Here is a 25476-nt window from a genome sequence, read left to right on the forward strand (position 1 = left end):
AATAATTTTTATATACTTTTTTACTGTTAGAAAGTTTGTAAAAATTCGGAATTTATTTTCGAGATGCCATAACACTCCGTTCTCTTTGAATTATAAACCACAACTAAAGTAGCGCGAAGAAACCAAAGACAACTAGCGTCGCGCGAAACAACCAATCAGGCAAGCGGTGACTCAATATAAAGTTCGCCACATACGATACGACTTATTTAATCTGAGATTTAATTTTACAAAAGGCGATATAATTAATATGTTCTATTGTCGTGATTCCCAAAGTGGTCCATGTGATTCCTTGGGGTTCTCGCAAGACCCGGCGCATACGACAACGAGAAAATCTTAAAGGTGTTATGTTGAGGAAGAAATTAACAGCTAGTGATTCAGCGAAATCAGTTTAATTTTGAAAGAGGTGTAAGAGAAAAATGAATATCTGTTCTAAACGGTACAAATTTAGCGTATATTTTCTGTCAATACATTAAAAAAATATATGATCAATTATAAATAAACGATGCCTCATTTAGCGTTTACAGAAATTGATTAATTCTTTCAAGTCGTTATGTATGAAGTGGGCCTTAAAGGAAATGCTATGCAAAGTTGCATAGGTTGGCCAAATTATATCCATTGTTGTGAATATTCCGTTTTTTTATAACTATAAATTAACTTACTGTTATCCAACCAATTTTAATTTACATACCTTCATAATGAGATTACAGTAATAGACTATTATGAATAAAACCATGATTTTATTTTTCTTTTTAAAAGGTTTTTAATATGTTAATATTCAAACAGATCAGCTACTAACGTATGTGCATTTTATGAAGTTCGATGATTTGGAAAAAATGCTTGTTTTCCCAAAAAAATAATAGTAAAGCTTTGTCTCTTTAAAGTTGTGACGTAGCAGAGAGACAATGACGCCAGTCTTAAAATAAATACCAGATTGTTCGTGTGTTGCCCTAATGCAGAAATTTCCTCTGAGCAAGACAATTATATATTACGTGCTAAAATATGATGAATAAGTAGATAATTAAAATAAAGAATAGACGCGAATTTATATTTACACAATGGTTTCAATGTATTTATTTATGTTACTTAAAAACTCTTAAAATAGCTAGCTTACTAATGATTTTGATTTTTGATGAATAAAACTTTAGCGTTAGTTACTGTTAACTAGCTGTCGCCCGCGACTCCGTCCGCGGGGAATTTAAAATGTGCTAATTCATCAAGATTCGTTGAGCCTTTACGGAGATACGTCCTAACAAACTTCCATCCTTCCGTCCATCTAAACTTCCACATTTAAAATTAAAATTAGTAAGATATGATTTTTCTTAATGGCAACATGAAGTCATAACGGGACAAATTATATTGCGGTGATTGAGGGGTTTTACGCGGGAAATACGCCAGAATTTTTTATTGACATTATTAATTATCTTGTGACTCATTGAATTTAATAATTGTTGATTATTGTTTAATTACTCATTAATAAGAAAATTAAAGAATAAGTAGTTATCGTTGGTCCTTCATTTCCTTCTATATTATTTTACCTCCTCGTTTTTATTTGTTAAAGAACATCTTTTACAGACTTAATAAGTAGCTCCTGTGAATATAAGTATCAGTAAAATTGCGGCAACAGAATGTCAAGGCGCTTTCACACTAGTAAAAGTTATAAGCGTATTCGCTTAGTTTCCTTCCTTACTCATGATAATATCAAGTAACACTAAATATTTGCAATAAAATATTGCTTGAAGTAATTAATACATACTTTATAATTATAGATTAATTAAAAAATAATACATTGAAATCTAAAATATAAAACAAAACATACGTTACGATTTTCTCAGCTTCCTTTTTATAGACAGAAATGAAGATTGTGTCTTAACCATTAATTTTCAGAGGAAAAAATTGTATGTTAACATATAGTCATCTCACTCATTCGTTAAAAAAACAGAGACAACGTTTTGTTTTAAACAAATATTTAGACGGAAAGCCACAGTTTTACAGATGAGGTTTTAATAATAGAAATTCATTTATATTTTTTATTTTTATTGTTATAATTTTGTACAAATAACGGCGTATAATACATCGGACAGGTTTCACATACAAAACTAACGCTAGACCAAGCTATTCGTAGATCTATGTGAGTATATTTAAATTAAAAAAAATCTATAACATTTTACTCTTAGAGAGAAAGGCTCTTTATAACACAAATTTATCAAACTGCAGACATATTGTTGAGAAAAACCTGTTTAATAACATATTTAAACTCTACTGCCGAAACACCAAAAAAAGATTCATAACTTTGTTTTTTGCAAAGTGAAAGAGAAAGAGAGAGAAAACTATTTTAACACAAGCGTCGGCAGTTTCATTTTTCAGTTAATGGCAACACGAACGATAGCGAATTCTGGCAAATTTTATAAAAATCACATTATTTGTATTATAAAGTTAAACTAATTTAATTTACATTCTATTTTTAAATATTTAGCAGCTGTTTAGAGATGTCAATATTAAAACACAAGTAGATTTTTTTTATACACTGGTAGTTTAAAATGCCGGTTAGAAAAAGGAATAACAATAGTATGTTGTTTGTAAGAGCCTTTCTATATATATATATATATATATAAATATATTTGCTGGGTCAAAATCTAGTTATATGAAATAAATATTATGTTGAGCTACGGATATAGTAAATTGGTTCATCATAAAAATCGTTGTTTTTGTCAACTGTTTTGTTGTTTAATAGCTTATATATTTTTTTAACGCCGTAATCAATATAAAAACGTGCTTTAAAAATTATATGAAAAAGGTTATAATGCAAATTCTTACCATATACAATAAATATAATAAACTTAAATTAATATAATTAAGAAAAAACAAACTTTTATATAAAATTTTCATGGATATTTTGTTAAATAACAGTGTGGCAACACAAAGGTCAAATCATCGGAAGGAATTGACAAAATTTAAATTTATAATTAAGAAGTATTTTGTAAAAAAAAAACATTATAGATATGTATTATTATAATTATAATAAATAATTTGAAACCCTGTGAAATATTTAATTGACAGAAATGATTGGTGTGAAATTTTAAATGAAAACCCAGTGGAAGGTATTCATAATTAGAGAAATGGCTCCTACGCATAGCGTCGTAACACAAAAAATTAAATTTTTCAAGATGGCTAATTTAGTAAACATAAATGACAGAAGTGTTATGTATGAAGTGTATTTAAATACTATATTCCATGATTTAAAGAAGATATTCGATTTCAGGAATATAAGATATTAAAGGTAATGTTCGAAAATAAAAAATCATTTTGCTTAAAAAAAAGAGTTACAACTTTATGCGTATGACCCATTGAAAAATAACTTCATTATATGTGTTGTAATAAATTGGGAAGTTTAAGTTTATTTGAAGAATAAAGAAAATGCAACAAAAATTAATGTAATTTGTTTTACGAATAAACTTTATTTTTATATGACGAATAAATAATTTTAAAGAAAAAAATAGTAAAAAATATGAAGTAAATACTTATATAACAAATTATTTGATAATTTTAAAGTAAAAAAAAATTGGTCCAATTTTTTATAACCAAGATTAATTAATAAGTAGATTATAAAATTTGGGATTTTGTTACATTATTTTAGTTAAGCATGTATCGAAAAACAAAAGTTAAAGGAAAAAATACAAATAATTATTTAATTTTTTAACGATATTAGATTTTTAATGTAATATAAATAAATTTTGCAATAAATCTAATAGGGAGATGGAATAATTTTGAGATATTAACGAAAAATCTTACAAAATCAACCTTTGACGAAACGAAAGATTTGTTTTTGGCTAATTCACTTGATTTAAAGCGTTTTATTATTCTACTGGATAAATATACTCTATAACAATGACTACGCCGTGCTCAAACATTTGTGTTGGAAACTTCAAGCAAAGCAAATCAGCACTCGGCAGAGAAATAAAAAAAAATATGACGGTCTGTGTTGCCAGGTGATTTTGTACGTTTTAAGTGATTCATGATGAAAAAAAAATTGTTAAAAAAAGCTTTTTGCGGTTAAATTTAAATATGCCAATAACATAAAGGAGTTAAAAAAAAAACAATTTTTGATTTTTGGAAGGGCATTTTTTGTGTTAATATTTTTTAATATTCATTATAGTATTTAACAGTTTGATACATAAATTAAATATATTTAAAATTCAATATGTTACTTTAAGAATACTTGTTTAAAGTTACACAGATTCTTTAAGTTAGAGAAGAAGACAAATTCAACAAATAAGTATACTTTGTAAATGACCTGGCAACACTCAAACCTTAATATAAAAGCTCAATTCAATACACAAATACTATTGTAAAAGTATGTAATTACGTAATTCTAAACCACGTCCATATGAAAAACTTTCTCACATACAAACGCTAAGTATACATTAATTTTATTTATAAACACTCTTGTAACAAATTGCATCTATTTCATTAACTAATTTAGTATACCGGGCCGGATTACGAAGTCCATAGTACAAATAAATTGTACATATAACTTATTTTATATAGCAAAGTACTGTCAAAGGATAAAATTAGCATGAAATAAAGTGTAATTGTACGACCTCGTCAGTACATTGTTTAATTTAAGTATTTTTTATTTAATCAATTAATTTAGCTAAGAATATTAAAAAATTACAATAATTTAAAGCGATTCAAATTTATAAATTCATAAGACATTTTTTTTGTATTCAACTAATCCGACCCTGGCCTGAAATGATTACGCGTGCAAACGTACTTGTACAACTATATTTTAGTATTATAGTTAGTTCTATTCATATTTACTAGATAGTAAAGCACTTCGAAAACTTTATCCATTCTCATGGAAAAGAACATAACCAAGAAAAAAAAAAGATTTTGAATGAAATCGTAAAAATTACAGAAGGACTGTTAATATTACTTATTTTCTAAATTGACTAGGTATTGGTAGTTCATTTTTATGGCAACACCATTTATCAAATGACATATTGTAGTGTTATTGCCACCGATGTTAATTTGATATGTTATTAGAGTTATAAAACTCTTTAAATTTAAATTATGTTTTAAATATAAAAATTAAATGCACTCAGAAATAAAATAAAATCTAACATTTGCACACAAATTCTACATTTCATAGATAAAATAAATTAAATTTGCTCGTATAAAATGAACTTATTATATGGATTTATTTAAATGAACTCGTGTTGTTCATTTAAATGTATTATTATGGATTGCATCTCCCCACGTTGTTTGTGATTGTGTGAGGAAGTTTTGACAATGATAGTGGTATATCAAAATCTCCACTCAATGATATTTGAGATACGCATCCTATTAAACCACTTTTGTATTTTCCCATCGTGTTCAATTCTATTGATGGCAATCCTCCTGAAATAAAAAAACATGATATTAATTATTATATTTATAGCTTTTACCCGCGACTCCGTCCGCGCGGAATAAAAAATAGAAAACGGGGTAAAAATTATCCTGTGTCCGTTTCCTGGTTTTAAGCTACCTGCCCACCAATTTTCAGTCAAATCGATTCAGCCGTTCTTGAGTTATAAATAGTGTAACTAACACGACTTTCTTTTATATATATAGATTTATTATTGAATATATATGCGCCAGTTATCGAGAAATTGAGGAGCAGAAGGTTAGCGTGGTTTGGACATGTTATGCGGAGGAATGATGTTCATATATAAACAAAAAAGCAATGAGATTGAATGTAGGCTATAAAGGTGGAGGAAGACCAAAGAAAGTATGGATGGATTGTGTGAAAGAGGATATGCGTAAGAAGGGGGTAAATTCAGATATGACGGCTGATAGAGATGTATGGAGAACATACTGTGCCGACTTTCCATAGGGATAAGGGCAGGTTGATGACGCTGTATAAAATATGTTAACATTAAATATAAGATGTGATGATTAATTTAATAAACAAAAGTTTACATTCTATCGTTTTAGTGCCAAATTCTTGAAGAAACTATAAAATAAGCGCTACAAAAAAAACAAGTTCAATTCAAAAGATTATCGTTAATTTTAAGAAAAATTATGCCTGTCAACCTTAATAGTATTCTACAATGAGAATAAGAACCGAATTACACATTTAAAAAATTGGTCAAATCGTTACTATAGGAAGCCGTAATGTGATAGAAACGAAAAAATTAAAGCCTAAAAATTACTCTCCAGTCAGTTGTGTAAAATCTCACCTATATAGAGTCCATTTTCAGTGTTAAGTTGTTTGAGTTTCCCGGGCGATATTTTGCCAACGGAGCCCAGTCCGTCCACTTCTAGTACTCCCGCTTGACGATTTCTGTTAAGATTAAAAAAAGGTTATTTAAAAAAATTATAAGTCATGATATATTAGATTATACATTATACATATAGTATACATATTATATATATATATAGTATACATATTATACATTATACATATATATACATTATATAGATCTAAAAGTAGATTCATTATAAAGGGGAGAAGCAAAATGACTGTAAATTCTACGCATAAAGTAGTTTTTTGAGCAAAATCACTTTACGATTTTTGAACGTTTTAAAGTCTTTATAGTCTTAAAATAATAATTTAAAATTTGTCGGCAAACACATCTGCGGTTCCTCTGGTGTTGTGGATGTCCATAGGCGTTTGATCAATTAATGTTAAGCGATCCGCTGTTCATTTGCCCCCTTACACTATAATATATATATATATATATATCAGAAAAATTCCCTGATTCTGAATATATACATATAATTCAATATCGGAAAAAATGTCGCTTAAAACAAATAGCGTTTCACTTCTCGATATGTTCTACTGTACTTCTATATTGCTAACGTAGAATAGATGCAATGGCTCAAAGAAAAATCATTTTTTTGTGTTATGACGATGTTCGTAGGAGCCGTAGATTAAACAATAAAGTATTAATAATAATGAAGTGACCTTGTAGCGCGCGCGCGGTGCCACAGACCGTCGTCCACTTTTGTATGATTTGCTATTATCACAACTTCTCCGCTACCCAAATCGTATCTGAAAAATTACATTTTTATTACTTAATTAGATTAAAAAAAATTAAGTAACCTAATGGTGCTCCCACATTACCGTTAGAAAATGTTTGTAAACATTTTCTAACATAAAAACATTTACTCACAAATGTTGTCAATTGTTACATTTTGTTAGGAACTGTTACATGTTATAAGTGCTCCTACACTAATAGAAAATATTTACTAATGTTTACTAACATTTTATAACATTTAAAATCTTGTATTGGCTCGCAGTTTGTTTGCGTTCTGAGAGCGTCTACACGAAAAAAAACAAAAAAATGGGACCTATCTGCAAGCACTTCCTTTCGATTAAAATATTTTTATCAAAATCGGACCACCAGGGGCAGAGTTTCGCGGTAACACACATAAAAAAAAATACAGTCGAATTGATAACCTCCTTCTTTTTGAAGTCGGCTAAAAATGGAAGAGAATTTGCTTATTGGAATAGCTTTAATTTTTGTTTAAAAAAGAAGAAAAAGCGCTCTTATTGAATGCGCGAAACGCTAAAAGCTAGAGGAAAATACCTTTATAAAAGGTTTACAAACAAAAGGTAACACATGTTTTGTTTTGTTATAATTTGTTAACATTACTAAAAATTTTCTAACGGCAATTTGGGAACACCATATGAGTTCTTCGTAATTTTATTTCCTACCAGGTTCATTTATTTAATACGATGGAGTTCGTTACAAATATTCTTGTTATATCTATTGCATTACATTATTACAATTTCAAACTTTATATGAAACAGTTATCGTTGATTTCTGAGATCAACATCTCTGTATAAAACATATTCCTATTATTATGTTTGACTTAACAGAGATAACAATATGTTTTAAAAGGAAATTATGGTTTTAGAAATCCAAGATTAATCATATATTCAACATACCTGAACACTAGCACGGAGTTCTCTATAGCTAGGGAGAGGAAGTCTCCGTTGTGGTGCGAGTCACTGGGGTCACGTGGGTCACTGGGGTCACTGGGGTCACTGGGGTCACTGGGGTCACGCGTGCGGGCGCGGCCAGTCCACACGAGCAGACCGTGCGGCGCCTGCGCGCGGAACCTCACGTTGATATCCAGACTGTAGCTTACCAGTCTGAAAGAGATAACATTATCCAAAGACAGAAAGAGAAAGTAAGAGAGCATATGTGTATGAAAGAGACAGATAGAGATTGGTTTTGACGTTTAAGAGAATTGTGAGCAAGAATTCTAAATGTTATAACTACAGGATGTTTTATTACACTTTATAAAATTAGTTACATTTTAAAATATTACCTTTTCATAGTTTCTTCATCATCGATATGTATGAAACTATCTTTGCCGGTGAAACTTGGATAAGAATTTGTATCTCCCCAATTTATTTCGTTACCATTTAAATATTTAACTTGCATGTACGTCTGACCATCGTAAGGCCTGTCTGTTGGTACATTGTCTATCGCCTCATCGTTCTGAATATATTGATTTTTAGCTAAATATTTCTTGTATTTTTCAGTATAATGATGTTTCTTCGATTTTACTTTGTGATATTTCAATTTAAATCCTTTCTTCGCGACTATGGAGTGACGGATTTCGTTTTCAGATATATTCAAATATTGGAATGGTTGTATTGATTCTTTACATAAATTCTTGTCTCTGGAAAAGATTTTTTTATAGAAAGAGTTTAGACAGATATTTACATTTATTACACTACGTAGACTTAAATACTAAATTAAGTAGTCTATTGGTTTAGATGCCTCATACTTAAGGTTGCCTTAAGTATTCATTATATAACTCTAAGCGTGATAGTTATACTTCTAATAAGAAAAGTTTAACGACACTATCTTTACAGCCACCTATCTGATCGCATTTTTCTGGCACCAAGAAAAAAAAAATTAACATCATCAATAAATCAGAAATCGACAACAGTATTTATAAAACTATCTACTCGTATTGTGAATAAAGGTACAGAGTAACTTACAAGCAAGAATTATTCTTCGGGTCCTCGCAGTTGTCGACGTTGACTCCTCCGAGAGCTGATGATACCACAGATAACTCTTCGTCGTTGATTACCAGCTGGAAACGAAATAAAAATCATTATATTAATACGCGGAGAAGTGCTTCCAACATCATCAACAGCCTTTAACTACCTACTGTTGGGTATAGGCCTTTCCCAATGCCTTCCACAGTACGCGGTCCTCCGCCTTCCACATCTAATAACTTAGTGCTTACAGCTATTGATATAATAAAAAATGATTTTAAATTATGGTAGAATTTCGAACAATGACCAACGATAAGTTAGAGTAGGTAGACACTTAAAATAACTGAAATGAAATAGGTACCTGTGCAACACATCCACTGAAGGACGACTTCAAGGCCAACCTCGGCGGCAAAGGATGCGGCGCTCCCCCCAACAACATTGGCTGCGTCAGTGTCAGTCGCCGCGCCGCACCGTGTGACGTCACCGAGCGCGTCGTGTCCGTCACTTGTCGCGCAGTCGGCCCCGACATCACTCGTGTCGGCCTCAAGTCGGTGGCTCGTACTCGCAATGACGCGCGACGACCCGACCTACTGACTGATATCTTGTGCCATGCGTTGGCTTCTAATGGATACGCCGATCTGGAATGTAATGGATAATAATAAGTTTGAAACATGTGCTAATAAAAATATTTACTAAGTAGATAATCTATAGCGAGTTAAATAAACAAAAATATATTTGTTTGCAAAATGAATCACCTGTGAACCTAAATTTAAATTAAACTATCCATATTATGTTCTCTTCAATAAATTACTTTCAAATATTTCATTACTAGTTTCTTTTTGTAATAAAAACTAAAAAAAAGGTTGGAAAAAAAATAAGTAATACATTTTTGCAATAAAAACATCATATATTTCTTATTACAAACTAAAGCTACCAAAGAAAAAATACATAATAGTAAGGAAGAAATATTAAGTTGTAAATTTCTATCTATTTGGGTTTCATTTCAAAATATACGAGTATAATTACTACCTGACAAGTGCTATCCCCGATCCCAGATCGAATGCGAACTCAACGAAATAATCTCTGAGATGCAGCGAGAAGAAATCTCCGTCGCCGCTCGGCCGCTGAGAGTCGTATAGCACCAGACCATCTCCACTTGTCGGCTTTAGTGTTATCTGGAAAAATATTCACGATAGAAATTAAAAACAACTACACTCATGTAGTGTATTTTTAAATGTCTCGGCGGCGCGAAGTTTTGACTGGTCGCTGCGCAGAACACAACGTTTAAGTATAGCGAAGCACCGCGCAGCGCGCAGATGACCTTGTAACGCCAAAAACATTAAAAAGCTTTACATATAAAAAGTCTAGTGCCGGCACCACTATACGTCAGTTTTTAAATTAACGTAGTATTACCGAAGCTTAAATAATTTAGTAATATTCGACTGTAATCAATATACGATTATGACATCGATCAAAATATTATTTTAGTTACTTGTGATTTGGATGAAACGGTGTACAAATTCGATCATCCTTTAAAAAATAGATGAACCTTGTTATTTGCTATTACGATTTCTAGATTGGTTTTTAACCAAATTGAAAAAAAGATTGAAAAGTCTTTAAGTCTTTAAGGATATCCCTAAGTATAGATTTAGTATAATAAACCGACACTGAACGTATGTTTTATTATTTGAGATGATTCTGAGTCCAAATAACAGTAAATACGATAGAAAATGAGATTCATTTCTTCCCATCTTAATCGATTTCAAGATACTGTGAACTTTGAAACGTGAACAAAGTTTCTTCGCTTTATCGGAAAATTCACTCATAAATTTTAATTACTCACATTTTCTTATTGCTATTGAAAATGACAAAGATAACAATAATCTTAACGATATTATTATTTACTAACTTTTGCCTGCGACTTCGTACGTGCGGAATTAGAAAAATAACTTTACACACACGCACACCTTAAAATAGCCTCTGTAACTCAGTATGGGCGTCGCCAGCTGATGATATAGGTAAGGTCTATGGGGGGCAGCTAACATTAATATAGTCTCATTCGAAATTGTTTTTATCGTCTAATTTACATTAATCAATTCTCTAGGGGGAGGGCTGCAACCCCTCACTACCCCCTGGTGACTGCCATGTCAATCATTTATAAGGTAGCTTTCTAAAGGAAAAAAAAATGAAATAGGTCTAGTAGTGTTTAAGTTTATTCTTTATAAATAATAATAATTTATCTCTCTTTATAATATTATTGTTATAAACATTGAATCTATACCTGATTTTGATTCCTTTTTATTTTTTCATTAAATTTAAGGCCACTTAGGGATTAATTTAAAAGGTACCCCCCTAATTTGCTCAATAAATTCCGAACTGTGGCAGTGCCTTCACTAAGGGACTTAGTGACCACTTAATGATTCTGCGTAAAACATTAACTCACTTTTATTTATTTCAATGGTGTTATAAAATTCAAAAGTAATCCTAACTGCTGTATCGTTCAGTGGTGAATATAGTATCTTCACTTAGGGCGGCCCTTAGGTACTATGAGTGTGCTAGTTCCACATGAAAATATCAAAGGTAAGCATATCTTATAGGTTCACGTTAGCATACAAAGGGCGTTATATCGATTGACCCAATTTTGTCAAATTACTTCCTTCAACCTGGCAAGGAATTTGGTCAATGGCCCTTTTGCGCTTTAGTTGAATAATCTATAAGATATTAAAGTTGTTTACCGTTGAGCCGATCGGCATACCAATCTTACGGCGCAATGGGAAATACCCGTTTAGTAAGATTGTTTATACGATTGACAAAATAATAAACATTTTTGTAAGTAATTATTACTAAAACTCAGGATTTATCAATTAGATATATGATATAAGTTATTTGTACGAAATAGTTTCCTCAACGAATATAAAATCCCCAAGGCCCAAGGGCCCCCGATGGGCTCGAAACTAGTCGGTGCCGACACCGGTAGGTGAGTGTTTTAGCCGTTCCTATATAAGTTAATGATAATGTTTCACGAAAGTTTGAATATAAAATTACGTAAATAAAATAAAATACCTGTATATCAAGCCACGACTGTGCGGAGTTACCAAGACTCGGCAGACGAAGATAGGACGAGCCATTGAAGCGGGGAACCTGCAAAATATGCAATAGTAAAACATCTAATAAATTACGATAGATTCATAAAATAATGAAAAATATTACATTAATTGAAATGAAACTTTTTTTATAATACAAGGTGGAAAACGTGCCAGAGACCGCTACCAATAGACATCTGCAATAATTTAGGAAGCGCATGCGCATTATTTGTTACATATTGTTAATGAAAGTCATAGACACTCAACTTATTTGCAACGCTTGTTCATTTGTCACTTTATACTATTAAAAATATAGAAATGAATTAACTGGCTAGAAATCTACATACCTTTAGATCTAATGTTATCTCGCATTTAACACCGGCATAACCTAACGGGCATAAACAGACACCACCGACGCAGCCCCCTCCATGTTCACATTCGCATTTCCCTTCATCTTTTACTTCATCACTTTTAACTTGATCACCTTTAACTTCATCACTTTTAACATCTTTCAAATTATTATCAACATCAAGTATATTGTTCGCTTTTTTATAATCGTAATGTTTGAATACATCGAGTGAATTGTCCATTTTGTTTTGCTCATCTGATATCTTTGCATCTCTCATAACAATATCGTTGTCTTCGAAATGTACAATGTCATTTATATCGTATATTCCGTGGCTTTCTGAGTGCTTATGGTGTATAGTTTCACTGGTAGTCGGTTCTCTGTAGGGTTTCCAAGGTGCTAAAGTAGGTGCGCATTCCCCTGTAGAAAAGAAATTTGTTAGAATTAGATAGGATCTACCATCCTTACTGTGGGTTTCTAATCTTACTAATATTATAAATGCGAAAATTTAGATGGATGGATGTTTGTCTGAGGATATTTGCAGAACAGCTTTACGAATCTTGATGAAATTTGCCATAGATTTAGAACGTAGTCTGGAAGAACACATAGGCTACTTATTACGTTTTTTTTTTTTACTGGGGTGTCAGCTTGTAAAATATATAGCCATCTCTCTCATTATGTTTGAAGAAACAAGAGACAAGAATTTGAATGTAAGCGTGACGTTAATGAATTTTTTAGTTTACGTCTATACTATTTTTTTTGTAAAATATTATGAAAATATTATGTATTTAGCAATGTATGACCATCGAAATATTTATATTTACACAACAAAAGTTAAATATATGCGAGCGGCGTTCCTCAGTCACATCTGATTTATACAAACATATTTCTACGTTTGCGTGTGGTCCAAATTGTAAGCGAATTTATTTGAAACTAAGTATAGCATGAAAGTAACTTATGAATAATTATTGCCCGCGACTCCGTCTGCGCGCAGTTAAAAAACCATAATAGGGCTATGAAAAATAGATCATAGCCGATTCTTAGACCTACTCAATATGCATATAAAATTTCATAAAAATCGGTCAATCTGTTTCGGAGTAGTATGGTAACTAACATTGTGACACGAAAATTTTATTAGAAGACTAGTAGATTTTTTTATTTCTATTTACGCAAATAAGATGAAGACTGATTTATAAATCATAGATTTACTTATAGAATAACAGGTCATAAGTTGGACCACACGGAAACTCTCATATTTCTCTTCATTTGTTGAAAACGTGAGCGGAATCCGTCAGAAAAGATTGTCGACGTCGGAATTAGTAGTCATTTGTTATTCCACAACAAATGGACTAGTTGTCAGACAATGTTAAATAATTTATACCAAATTTTATACAAGCATACTTATATAAATGCGAATGTATAGGTGGATGGATGTTTAATTCAAAGTATCTCCAGAACGGCTAAACGCATCTCGATGAATTTTGGCATAGGTGTAGAACATAGTCTGGAAGAATACATAGGCTACTAATCAAGTTTTTTTTAAATCGGATGGAGTCGCGGGCGACAGCTAGTTTATTAATAAAAATAACAATGAGTCCTGACTACCGACTATCACTTCTTCAAGTAAATTCACGGCCACAAGGAAACAAAATCAGATGACACCGAAGTCTTCAAAGTCGGTAGACTATCTTTCTAATATTATAAAAGCGACTGTTTAGATATATGAATGGATGGATGGATGTTTGTTTGAAGGTATCTCCGGAACGGCTCAATGGATATTGATGAAATTTGGCACAGATGTAGAACATAGTCTGGAAGAACACCCAGACTACTTATTAAGTTTTTTTTTAATTCTGCTCGGACGGATTCGCGGGCGACAGCTAGCACAGTAATAAAGTCAATTTGAAGAATAATAAAACTTCGTTCATAGTATATTAAAAAGCAACTCTATTTAAATATTGGAAATTGTACAATACTTTACGGTTGTATTTTATTCATATTTTATTAAAGAAACGTGTCGCTATTCCGCTTAACTTTGGTGAGATTCGGAAAACACAATGCTGGAATATTCACTGCTTTGTTGAGCTCTTTTATTGAGCTACTTCTCTCGTTGTATTATTTTCTTCATGTTGGCAACATCAAACGGATTGTTATAAGAGTATTTTCAAAATGTTCTAGGATCGTTTTAATTTTGAATCTTAAATCACTAGGAAGGTTTTTATTGTCATTCTGAGGATGTTTCCTATAAAAGCGGTACAATGAAAAAAATTTTTTTACGAATGAACGAAAGACAAAATGTTTTAAAGGAAAATGTTTCCAAGTGGAACTAATATATCGAAACATGTTTGGTATTTGAGATTTAATACGGTTAATGCCTTCTTTGACACGTGAATTATTCATACTCACTTGAAGATTATCTAGTTATAGTTCAGAAATTCTGACGAATAAAAAACTTCTACCAATTTAAGTAACTTACAATAGACACAACTAAGTTACTTGTTATCTTACTAATATTATAAATACGAATGTTCAGTTTAGATGGATGCATGGATATTTGAAGATATCTCTAGAACGTCTGAACGGATCTTGTTGATATTTAGCATAGATATAGAACATAGTCTAGAACAGTGTTTCCCAAAGTGGGCGACAACGCCCCCTTGGAGGCGTTTGAAACCTAGGAGGGCGCGATAAGAGGCCCAAAAAATGGAGGGCATTGACATTAAGTAAACTAATGAAATTGTGGTTTTTAAGTTTTAGTGCTGTATAAAAATTAGGGGGCTCTGAAATATAATTGATTTTCAATGGGGGCGGTGAAAGAAATAAGTTTGACAATCACTGGTCTAGAAGAACACATAGGCTACAAATTATTTATTTTTTTAATTGCGCGCGGACGGAGTTGCGGGCGACAGCTAGTGTAGTCATAAATTACAAATCTCTTCATTGTGTTTTTATTAATTTGCATAGCTTGAAAGTATTATTATGGGTCAGCATTTTATTCACTATAACGTTTAAAAAAATCCTCTCTTATTTATATGCATAGAATTGGGGTTTGTTGATAGAATGCAATTTTTTTAAATGTCGTCGTCCCCGTCCGCCGACAATGCATTTCTCGCGCAAACATGGCGCCCGACACATTGTTTGCCGAATGCAACGCTCTAAATCCGAACGTAGCTAAAGTTTTTCGTTGATTTACTGGCAAAGATGTCTGGATTGAGCGTTTGATTCATTGCGCTTGGTATTAACTTAAAATGCATCAATTTAATTTGTGCACAAATAACGTTATATCTTTTGTTACCACAAAAATCAAACCAACAAAAAAATTATAAGATATTTTGTTCTTCTAAAGTACTGAAAGACCAAAGCAAGACCTCTTATCAAGAACATAGTAGTAAACAATAACATTGCCACTGAAGTATATGGAGATCAGTAACTACAGCGACAATAATTTAAAGTTTTTCTATTTATAATGTTTTCTTATTTTTATTGGAACGAAGTTCCTTATCGCGCGTTGTGAAAGGGGGCTAGACGGAAAAAATTCTTACGAAAAGTTGTCACGACACTTTTTGCTATAGACGAATGAGCGCTACTTCACCATGGCAACGACGTGACAATATATAACGAAAATTCATAGAAATAAAACGTACTTCTTGTGAAGACTTAAGTTTTTTATTCATAGAATAAACATTTGTTCCTTCACTAATTAATCGAAAGGAACTTCGTTCCATCCGGGTGTCCCTTGACACCTCTCAAGTTTTTTTTTATTTTTGCTTTATTTTGAATTATTTATTTTATATTATATTTAATTTTAACAAATTCCCCCCAAGTCTGTCGCCAACCTTACAGACAGGCCGGCCGTAATAACTACAGCCAAAACTTTAAGGTTTTATAATCTTGTGTGCCGACACCACGTGAGTGGGAAAAGGCCAGGGAGATGATGACATATACAACATGTTCTTTGATTTGAGTATTTCCATTAAATCTGTAAGTTAGATGAATTTCTTAACCAATTTTAAATATAGAAGCGTCATTCGATTAGCTTTCCATCGGTCGTTTTTTTTAATTAATTGCTATGGTTACTTGTGGACTCACTACTACAAGACTTAATTAGTAATTACTTTAGTTGGTATTTTTAATGAGCAAGTACATGTTTTAAAAATTCTATTGCTATAAAATGCTGCTTAGACGAAGGTTAGAAAACTTATTACTCGGTAACGTGGGCTGTAAATTTTAATTTAGAGAGCGTTGCTGCCCGCCTTTAGTGCCGTCTCAGGTGCTGAGAGTTCTTTTATTTACCTCGCCTCAGTACGCGCCCATAAAATTATTTAATAATTTCCTATTTATAAGCAACTAGCTGTCGCCCGCGATTCTGTCCGCGCAGCATTAAAAAAAACTGAATTATTAGCCTATATGTTCTTCCAGATTATGGTCTACATGTGTGCAAAAATTCATCAAGATCTGTTGAGCCGTTCCGGAGATACCTTCAAACAAACATCCATCCATCCATCTAAACATTTGCATTTATAATATTAGTAGTAATAAACAATTATAAAATTGTTTTATTTTGAACTTGAGCTTTATTTTGAACTTGAAAAACTGTTTGGTGCTTGGGTAATGTCTATTTGTTTGATAATTTAATTTAAAAATGGAAATTGAAATGTTTTGTTTGCATTTCAAATGAAATGGACACACTATTGCACACACATTTTTACTCGAGTCATTGAACATGGCAATAAATTTAAATGCATTTAATATTTGATAGCCAATCAAAAATAACGAAAAACAATTGTATTTAACATTCAACATATTTCTTAGACTATTGCAAGAAATTTTAAAATATTCAAGCCATGTGAAAATATATTTGCAACATTTTCACGCCCAAGTTGAGGCTGTTTGTGGAATAAAATGGAACGTTTTAAACTCAATTGCAAGCTTCACAAGTTCGCTATAAATGGTTGGAAGAATCGTTTTAGATGCTTTGTGCTAGAAAATAACGTAGATATAAGTATTGGAAATTCTATGACTATTGTCGTTTCGATTGTTAGCACTGCTGTAGTTTTAAAATAGTTTCATAATGAACTGTCGTGTTAATTTTTTCACAATTGCTTCCCTGTCTGAGATGTCTTCCAAAACTTCTAACTGCTTAAGACCAAAACTTTCCATTTTAAACAAATTATATCGTGATTGATTTAGTCGTTTAACATGTAACAAACAAACGAATTTACATTCACGCTGTGTAAAGATAAAGATCGCTTCGCTTATAAATTGGACCACACACGCGGTTTTGGTTGAGTCGCGTAATTTTTCGTAAAAGACCCCTCGTTAAGGCAATGAGCGACCGGACCATTTACAATCTTATTAGACTATGAATTGTGTATTACCTTAAATTGACCTAAGCTATATATTATTTTAGTACCACTAACTAAAAGTTTTATGTTGTCAAAATAACTTTGCAATTACATTTTAAGTACAGCTTTTAAGTGAAATGTTACGTAAAATTTTGTAAATAAATAGATAGAAGTGTTATTAGTTTATATTAAACTAGCTTTTACCCGCGACTCCGTCCGCGCGGAATAAAAAAAATGTACACAAGATAATAAAGTTCCTATGTCCGTCTCCTAGTTCTAAGCTACCTCCCCATCAATTTTCAGCTAAATCAGTTCGACCGATCTTGAGTTATAAAAAGTGTAACTAACACGACTTTTATATATAGATTTTATTAAGCAACAAAAAGGGTACGCGATATTGCACAGTTTATTCACTGAGCATAAAAATAATGTCAGATATGAATTAATTACTTAATTCAATATCGAAAGAGATGCGTAAGAAAGGAGTGAAGTTAGATATGACGCCTGATAGAGATGTATGGAAGAGTATATGGTGCTAACATTAACTAGAGAAAAGAACTGGCTGATGAGTATACGTTTTTTATACTAAATTCCCTCAGTGGTAAGGACTCTAGGTGTGGCAGATAGTGTAGTTACTCACCAATATCTTGTGTAGAGATCGCGTCTTTCATCAATCTGTATGTGTCACCGTTTATCCTCAGAAAGTCTACGCAACCGAGTAGACCTTCCGAGAGACTCAGCTTGTTCTGCAGCCCAGTTGTGTTGCCTGCACCGCCAACCCATACAGGTTCACGGAACGTCATCCGGGAGAATAGACCCTAGAGATATACAATACAGTACAATTTCATTTGACAATTTTAAAAGAAGTAACTGAAAGCGGAGGTCAAGAAATGTTGGTTTATTCCTTTGTGATGAAAGAATTCTCTTTAGCGAAAATTATAAGTCGCATTTTCTTTTCCTAAACTAAACTAAAACAATATTCTCGTAAATAATTGATATATAAAAAGTTAATTTTCGACAATTAAATTTCATTTCCTTCATAAACGAGAATTTTATCATTGAAATTGCTTCCACGGCCGCTACCGCCTTTATCTTGTGCCATAGTTAATAACGGCTCATTAGTTACCCTTTTAGACGTAACTCGTTTAATGAACGAGCCTTTCTTAAACGTAAAACAAAACTGGTTTTCTTTGGGAATTACACAAATAGGTACATTTTCACGCCTTTCTTTATATTCTTTTTATTTTGTCCTCATTAATGATAACTAGAACAATTGGATTTTTTTTAAAGAAATATTATCAATGTACTTGAAATGTTTGTGAACATTTTTTTAAGAAAATAACATTATTTTTTTGTATATTTTAAGTATAATAAACTAGCTTTTACCCGCGACTCCGTCCGCGCGGAATAAAAAATAGAAAACGGGGTAAAAATTATCCTATGTCCTATTCCTGGTTCTAAGCTACCTGCCCACCAATTTTCAGTCAAATCGATTCAGCCGTTCTTGAGTTATAAATGGTGTAACTAACAGGACTTTCTTTTATATATATAGATATATTATTAGAATAACTTACGCTAATTAAATGTTGAATACGGAACGAGTATTTTTATAGAAATTATTTTCTACGTAATTTAAGGAAAGCCAAGCTTGAAATAGCGTAGCTTTTGCCGTAAAACTTACTTACGTGTTTGAAATAAGAGCGAAATCGGCTCACAGAGCATAAGTAATTTATGTTTTCTCTGAAAATTTCATTACGTACTTTTACAACTTTATTTTTTTTTATTTTACCATCGTGAGTTTTTATTTAATCTCTATATAGGTAACGATTGAGTTTTAAGTGTTTATTTCTTAAAATAATCTGTATTTTATGTTTTGGAGTCGATAAGAAATGTTATGTTAAAAATACACCTGTTTATATCTAGCAACTGAAAAATTGAGAAGTAAAAGGTTAGCGTGGTATGTGCATGTTATGTGGAGGGAAGAATTGCACGTGGCGAAGAGAACGTTAAGTATGAGTATGGAGGGGTACATCGGTAGGGGTAGGCCTAGGAAGAGATGGATGGATTGCGAGAAAGGTGACATGATCAAGAAGGGGGTGACAGTGGAGATGACGGCAGAGAAATTGATTTGGAGGACGGAAACCTGGTGCACCGACCTTGCGTAGGTGGGACAAGGCCAGGGAGATGATACCTGGAAACCCCATAGTTGCGCAGTTGTGAAAGTAGGCAAACTTTACATTTTCAATTCTGTTGGGTATATTCTTTTACCTAGCATATTTTTTTTTCAAAATAACGACGAGGGAAATAGATTAAATAATTATTTAATATTTTCCAGACGCGATTTAACGAAGCAACCTATTTTCAATATGTTAATGGGAATATTATCTATCATTTACTTCTTTCTTATCACTAATAATCAATAACAGATGAAGGTATATATTTCTGATACTGGATCTCACAACATCTATGGCATTGCTTAAGTTGCCTAGCAACTAAATTGCCGGTTTTTGAAGATTTACGTGGTATTATGTATGAATATTCAAGGTTTAATAAAAGGTTAATAAATGTAAATCCCAGTAAAATACACAAAGAAAACATCTCATCTTTTGTAATTGTGCGAACGTATAAAGTAATTTGTGAAACGTTTTGAAACGGCAAGGATCGGGGGCCAATTAAAATTTAATTAGGCAAGGAAATGTATATATTATTCACGAGCGGAGCGAGAATATTACAGAAGGTGAAAACTTTTAGGACGGGAACGAAAAGGTGACGTATAATTTTTTGGTTTTATTTTTTTGTTCTACATAATATAAAATAAAGCTTTTCAATGAATGGATATTATTGCTGAGATGCTCGAGCCTACATTAATCTAAGGTGACTAGTTCTTCAATCGCTTCGATCTTGACCAGGGTGGGTTTGTTGACTTTACACATATCTCTGAAAGTCTTCGTAGGTATGTGGAGATAAACGTTGGTCGTACAGCCAAACAATTAGTGATGCAACGGAAGTGTCTTACCGGAACCAGAAACGGAAACAGATGTCAAAAATAAATTTTAGCAGAAACGGAAACGGAAACGGATGCGGAAACAGAAGTGTAAATAATAATAAAAAACATATTTACAAAAACATTTTTTTCGGTAAAAACAGTTTGTATTCGTTTTTAATTTATTAAGGCATTGGATATTGGTGTCCTTTAGCCTTCAATGTATGTATTTCTACTGCGCTGCAATAAGTTAAAATACGCGTTTTTTTTAATTTATTTTCAAGAAACAAAATTACACTATTTACAAATTAAAGTTCGCCAAACCACTCGTGTTGACAAACGACAAATACATTTCTAACTATATAATGATGATGATATATGACATGTTTATCAGTTATTCAAAAGTACATTAAATAACTCGTAAGTATGAAATAATCACATTTTGCCAGTTGTCAAATTTTATATGGACAACAACTAGACAGTTTACTCCAGCAAGAGAAACTGTTTGTTTCAAACAGCAGCAGAAAATATTACGCGCTTAAATTCACAAAATAGTACGTAAACAAACAAATGCGAAAAGTGCCGAAAGGCCGCGCACGGACTGCGCGTCTCGCGCCGCGCATTTGGATCTCTCAGCCGTCGTAAAGTTCCGTTTTATCTCCGTTATAAAAGTTGCGGAAACAGAAGCAGAAACGGATGTTGAAAAGCACGCGGAACTTCCGCACTTGCGGAAACGGAAACAGACATCCGTTGCATCACTACAAACAATGAATGTACCTATAGTATCTAGGTATATTGTTGTATACAAAGCTAACCTTAGATCGTCCACGGACTCGTTTGCCGTTGTTAAGTCTAAGCCAGGCGTCCCAGCGATGTCGGTACACGGAGACCGTGTTCCATCTTCCCAGACGTACCGGCTCCGGTGAGCGGAGGATGCCAGCGCCGCTGCCGCAGTCAAATCTGAAAAATCACATTGATGTAACAACAATATCACGCACGCAACTCAGAGGGATAGGTAGAGATACACTAGAACCTGGATAAGCGATAAACCTCTGCAAGCGAGTCATTGTCTGGCCCCAATAGACTACCGTCATAAGCGTCAATACCACGAGAATCTCGCGTTAGAGAGAAACCTCTATAAGCGAGAAAACTCTCGCTTATCCAGGTTCGACTGTACATGTGACGCGGCCCTGGTACATTTCCCTCATCTCTGCCACGTTCATCTACACTTGCACGTTGGATTCGGTTGCTCTTAATAAATAAATAAATTATGTTACAAAATGAAATTCCACTACCGCATAAAATATTATATTGATGTCTCTATTTTTTAAAGAGAATGAGAGGGATGACGGTATTATTTATTCATTTACAGTTGAACTTAGATTAGCAAGAAACCTCTGTTAGATTACGATCCCGACGGGCGACCTCCATAAGCGAGAAGAATATCGCAATCCCTTGCTCTCTTGAGTTATAAATAGTGTAACTAACACGAATTTATTTTATATAATACTAGCTTTTACCTGCGACTCCGTCCGCGCGGAATAAAAAATAGAAAACGGAGTAAAAATTATCCTATGTCCGTTTCCTGGTTCTAAGCTACCTGCCCACCAATTTTCAGCCAAATCGATTCAGCCGTTCTTGAGTTATAAATAGTGTAACTAACACGACTTTCTTTTATATATATAGATAAGATACAGTACAATATATAAAATTATAATATCAGTGTCCATTACTGGTTGAACGTTTGTGAACATGTGTGAACTTTTTGCGAGAAAGTGTGCGACTGCGTCAAAATGTAAACTTAAATGTAGGTAAACGATGTTAAAATTACAATAAATTTTAAAAGGATTGTCCGTAACGTATTTAATTTATTTACAGTATTACGTTGTTTTCGTTGATGCGTAAATGAATATTTAACGAGTAGTAACAATTTAAATGTTCTTCTACGTAATTGAATGATGTTTTAACGTTCATTTTAAATGTTAATGTACAATTGTTCTCGTTAGTACCATAGTCCATTAACTTTGTGTTATTTAAAATAAAACAGTTTTATTAATTAATATAGATAAACTGTTACACTCACAGACATTTTGATCACTAAGAGTTGTTCATATCTATATATATAAAAGAAAGTCGTGTTAGTTACACTATTTATAACTCAAGAACGGCTGAATCGATTTGACTGAAAATTGTTGGGCAGGTAGCTTAGAACCAGGAAACGGACATAGGATAATTTTTACCTCGTTTTCTATTTTTTTATTCCGCGCGGACGGAGTCGCGGGTAAAAGCTAGTCTATATATATAAAAGAAAGTTGTGTTAGTTACACCATTTATAACTCAAGAACGGCTGAATCGATTTGACTGAAAATTGGTGGGCAGGTAGCTTAGAACCAGGAAACGGACATAGGATAATTTTTACACCGTTTTCTATTTTTTTTTATACCGCGCGGACGGAGTCGCGGGTAAAAGCTAGTTTAATATAAAACACTAAAGGATTGCTTGAGTTTAAAGTCGTCATCGGCTCATTATATGTACGTCCCTATCTAGGGGCTCCCCTATTTAACTGGTGCCTAGGCCATAGTCAACGCTGGCACACTGCTGGTTGGTTGATTTTGCACACATCTTTGAATTTCTTCACAGATACTCGTATGTAGTACTCGTATGTGTACATCACGATAATATGTTTTCCTTTACCGTAAGAACGTCGGATAAATGTACACATGAATTTTGAATATTTAAAAACACATTGTTATATGGCGGATATCGATCCTGGACGGTTTTAGATAACAGTTTGGTCCGCTCAAGCACTTTATAACTGCGCCATCGAATAATAGATACTTGCTCAAAATATATAAAGTTAAGTTTGTATATAGAATTTGTCGTTAACATCAAAATTGAAGAGTTGTATTGCGCATAGTATCTTCAATATGCTGTTAAATTACAGAATGCATGGTATAATATAGGGCTGTCACATGAACTATTTTCTAAATTGTCTGAAACTTTATCGCAGCTTTACTAAGTGTTATCGCATATACTCGTACATTTATTTATTTATTAACAAATCACACAAAATTCAAAAAAGATCAGTGTGTTTTTAATCTGTAAATCAGTCAGTAACGAAATGTATTTTTGTTTTTTAAACAACAAAAGTCATAAAAAATTGAAACATATGACAATCATTTTGTTGTTTTTGAATTTAGAATCTATATGTATAAAGAAAGTCGTGTTAGTTACACTATTTATAACTCAAGATCGGTCGAACTGATTTAACTGAAAATTGATGGGGAGGTAGCTTAGAACTAGGAGACGGACATAGGAACTTTTTTATCTTGTGTGCATTTTTTTTATTCCGCGCGGTCGAAGTCGCTGGTAAAAGCTAGTTTAGAATAAAATCAAATAAACGGATTTCCTAGAAACTTTTGTAATGACATCATCATCATCAGCTTACTATACGTCCCCACGGAGGGGCTCGGAGCCTACCCCAAGTTAGGGGTAACTAGGCTATAGTCAACCACGCTGGCCCGGTGCGGGTTGGTTGACTTCACACATATCATTGAATTTATTCTCAGATATGAAAATCGAAAAACACATTGGTACATGGCGGGATTCGAACCCGGGACCTGCAGATTGCAAGACAAGTGTTTAACCCCTGAGCCACCGACGCTTGTAATGACGTCATCCGATAAATCGATGCCTCCTACGAATAAGGGCCAATATGCAAATTGATAACTTTTCAGGAGGGGCTCTCAAAGTTTCAACCATATAGAAGAAAATGACGTATAGGTTCTTTTACTTCAGCAAAAACACACATTTACCGGTTGTACATCCTAAATCAGCCCCGGGTAGGAGACTGACTGCGGATATACAGAACGACTCGCACGAGAGGTGCACCGGCAATAATCAACGGTGCACCCCCAATGCGGAGCACGGGGAAATAAAACCACCTAATACTGGTAAACGGAAGAGGTTTATTTGATATGTATTTCGCTATATATATTATGTTCTTAGATGCCTGACCAAGTATGAGTATTTACACGATCTACATAGGTGTGTGTGTGTTACGTGCGCCCCAATCTTTTAGACTTCCTGCTACATATCACGTATGCTCTACATATTTTTATCGTTGCTGTGCAATCTTCTGGTACTATGCGCAGGCTTTGCTCTAGCCATGGTTGTTGATACGAACACCGATGGTAAATGTGTTTGTGTTAAGTGCATGTTGTTAACTATACTAAGACGTTGCTTTTAAAATTAAAAAAGTAAAAATTACCAATTTGTTACTTTGGCCCTTATACATAGGACCCATCGAAATGTGAATTCAAAATTTTAAATTATGTCGGTTTGTAGTTGACAACCCTAAGTACAGAGCCTACGTCGGATAGTTAATTAATTCCGCAAAGAGAAGTACTTGTACTAGAGTGTAGTGGATTAAATAATTACTGGAAAATATACCTAAGCCTTCAATATTATATCCTCTTCATAGAATAATGTCAAGGATTACATATAGGTTAGTATTTTTAATACTAAGTTACTAAGTAGTTAGATATTAGTTTCAGGAACTTTGACGCTACAAAGAAATTTCTTCGCCGAAATCTTTTGGATTCCTTATCTTTTAAAGCGCCTAATAAACGATCAAATTAGTCAAAGTTATTCATTAAAGTGTTCAATTATTGACAAAAGTGTCAAATAAAGTCGCAAATAATTTGACAAAATAAGCA

The 25476-nt window shown here is 32.9% G+C and overlaps 1 protein-coding gene across 2 annotated transcripts in view; it reads right to left on the reverse strand.

Annotated features, from left to right (window-relative positions):
• Nucleotides 1-5173: 5173 nt before the first annotated feature.
• Nucleotides 5174-25476, reverse strand: part of LOC106713265 (pikachurin) — a 115338-nt gene continuing 95035 nt past the window's right edge. For both annotated transcript variants that reach the window (XM_045684240.1, XM_045684241.1), the window contains 12 exons: nt 21574-21718; nt 18416-18593; nt 12432-12850; nt 12065-12142; nt 10031-10176; nt 9363-9639; nt 9002-9096; nt 8320-8676; nt 7934-8140; nt 6947-7033; nt 6219-6322; nt 5174-5397 (listed from right to left, as the gene is read on the reverse strand). In XM_045684240.1, the coding sequence (XP_045540196.1) occupies nt 5237-5397; nt 6219-6322; nt 6947-7033; nt 7934-8140; nt 8320-8676; nt 9002-9096; nt 9363-9639; nt 10031-10176; nt 12065-12142; nt 12432-12850; nt 18416-18593; nt 21574-21718 (2254 nt within the window). In that variant the 3' untranslated portion in view covers nt 5174-5236. The remainder of the gene's footprint in view (nt 5398-6218; nt 6323-6946; nt 7034-7933; nt 8141-8319; nt 8677-9001; nt 9097-9362; nt 9640-10030; nt 10177-12064; nt 12143-12431; nt 12851-18415; nt 18594-21573; nt 21719-25476) is intronic.

This window comes from Papilio machaon, chromosome 25, assembly GCF_912999745.1.
Source record: "Papilio machaon chromosome 25, ilPapMach1.1, whole genome shotgun sequence".
Classification (NCBI taxonomy): Eukaryota; Metazoa; Arthropoda; class Insecta; order Lepidoptera; family Papilionidae; genus Papilio; species Papilio machaon.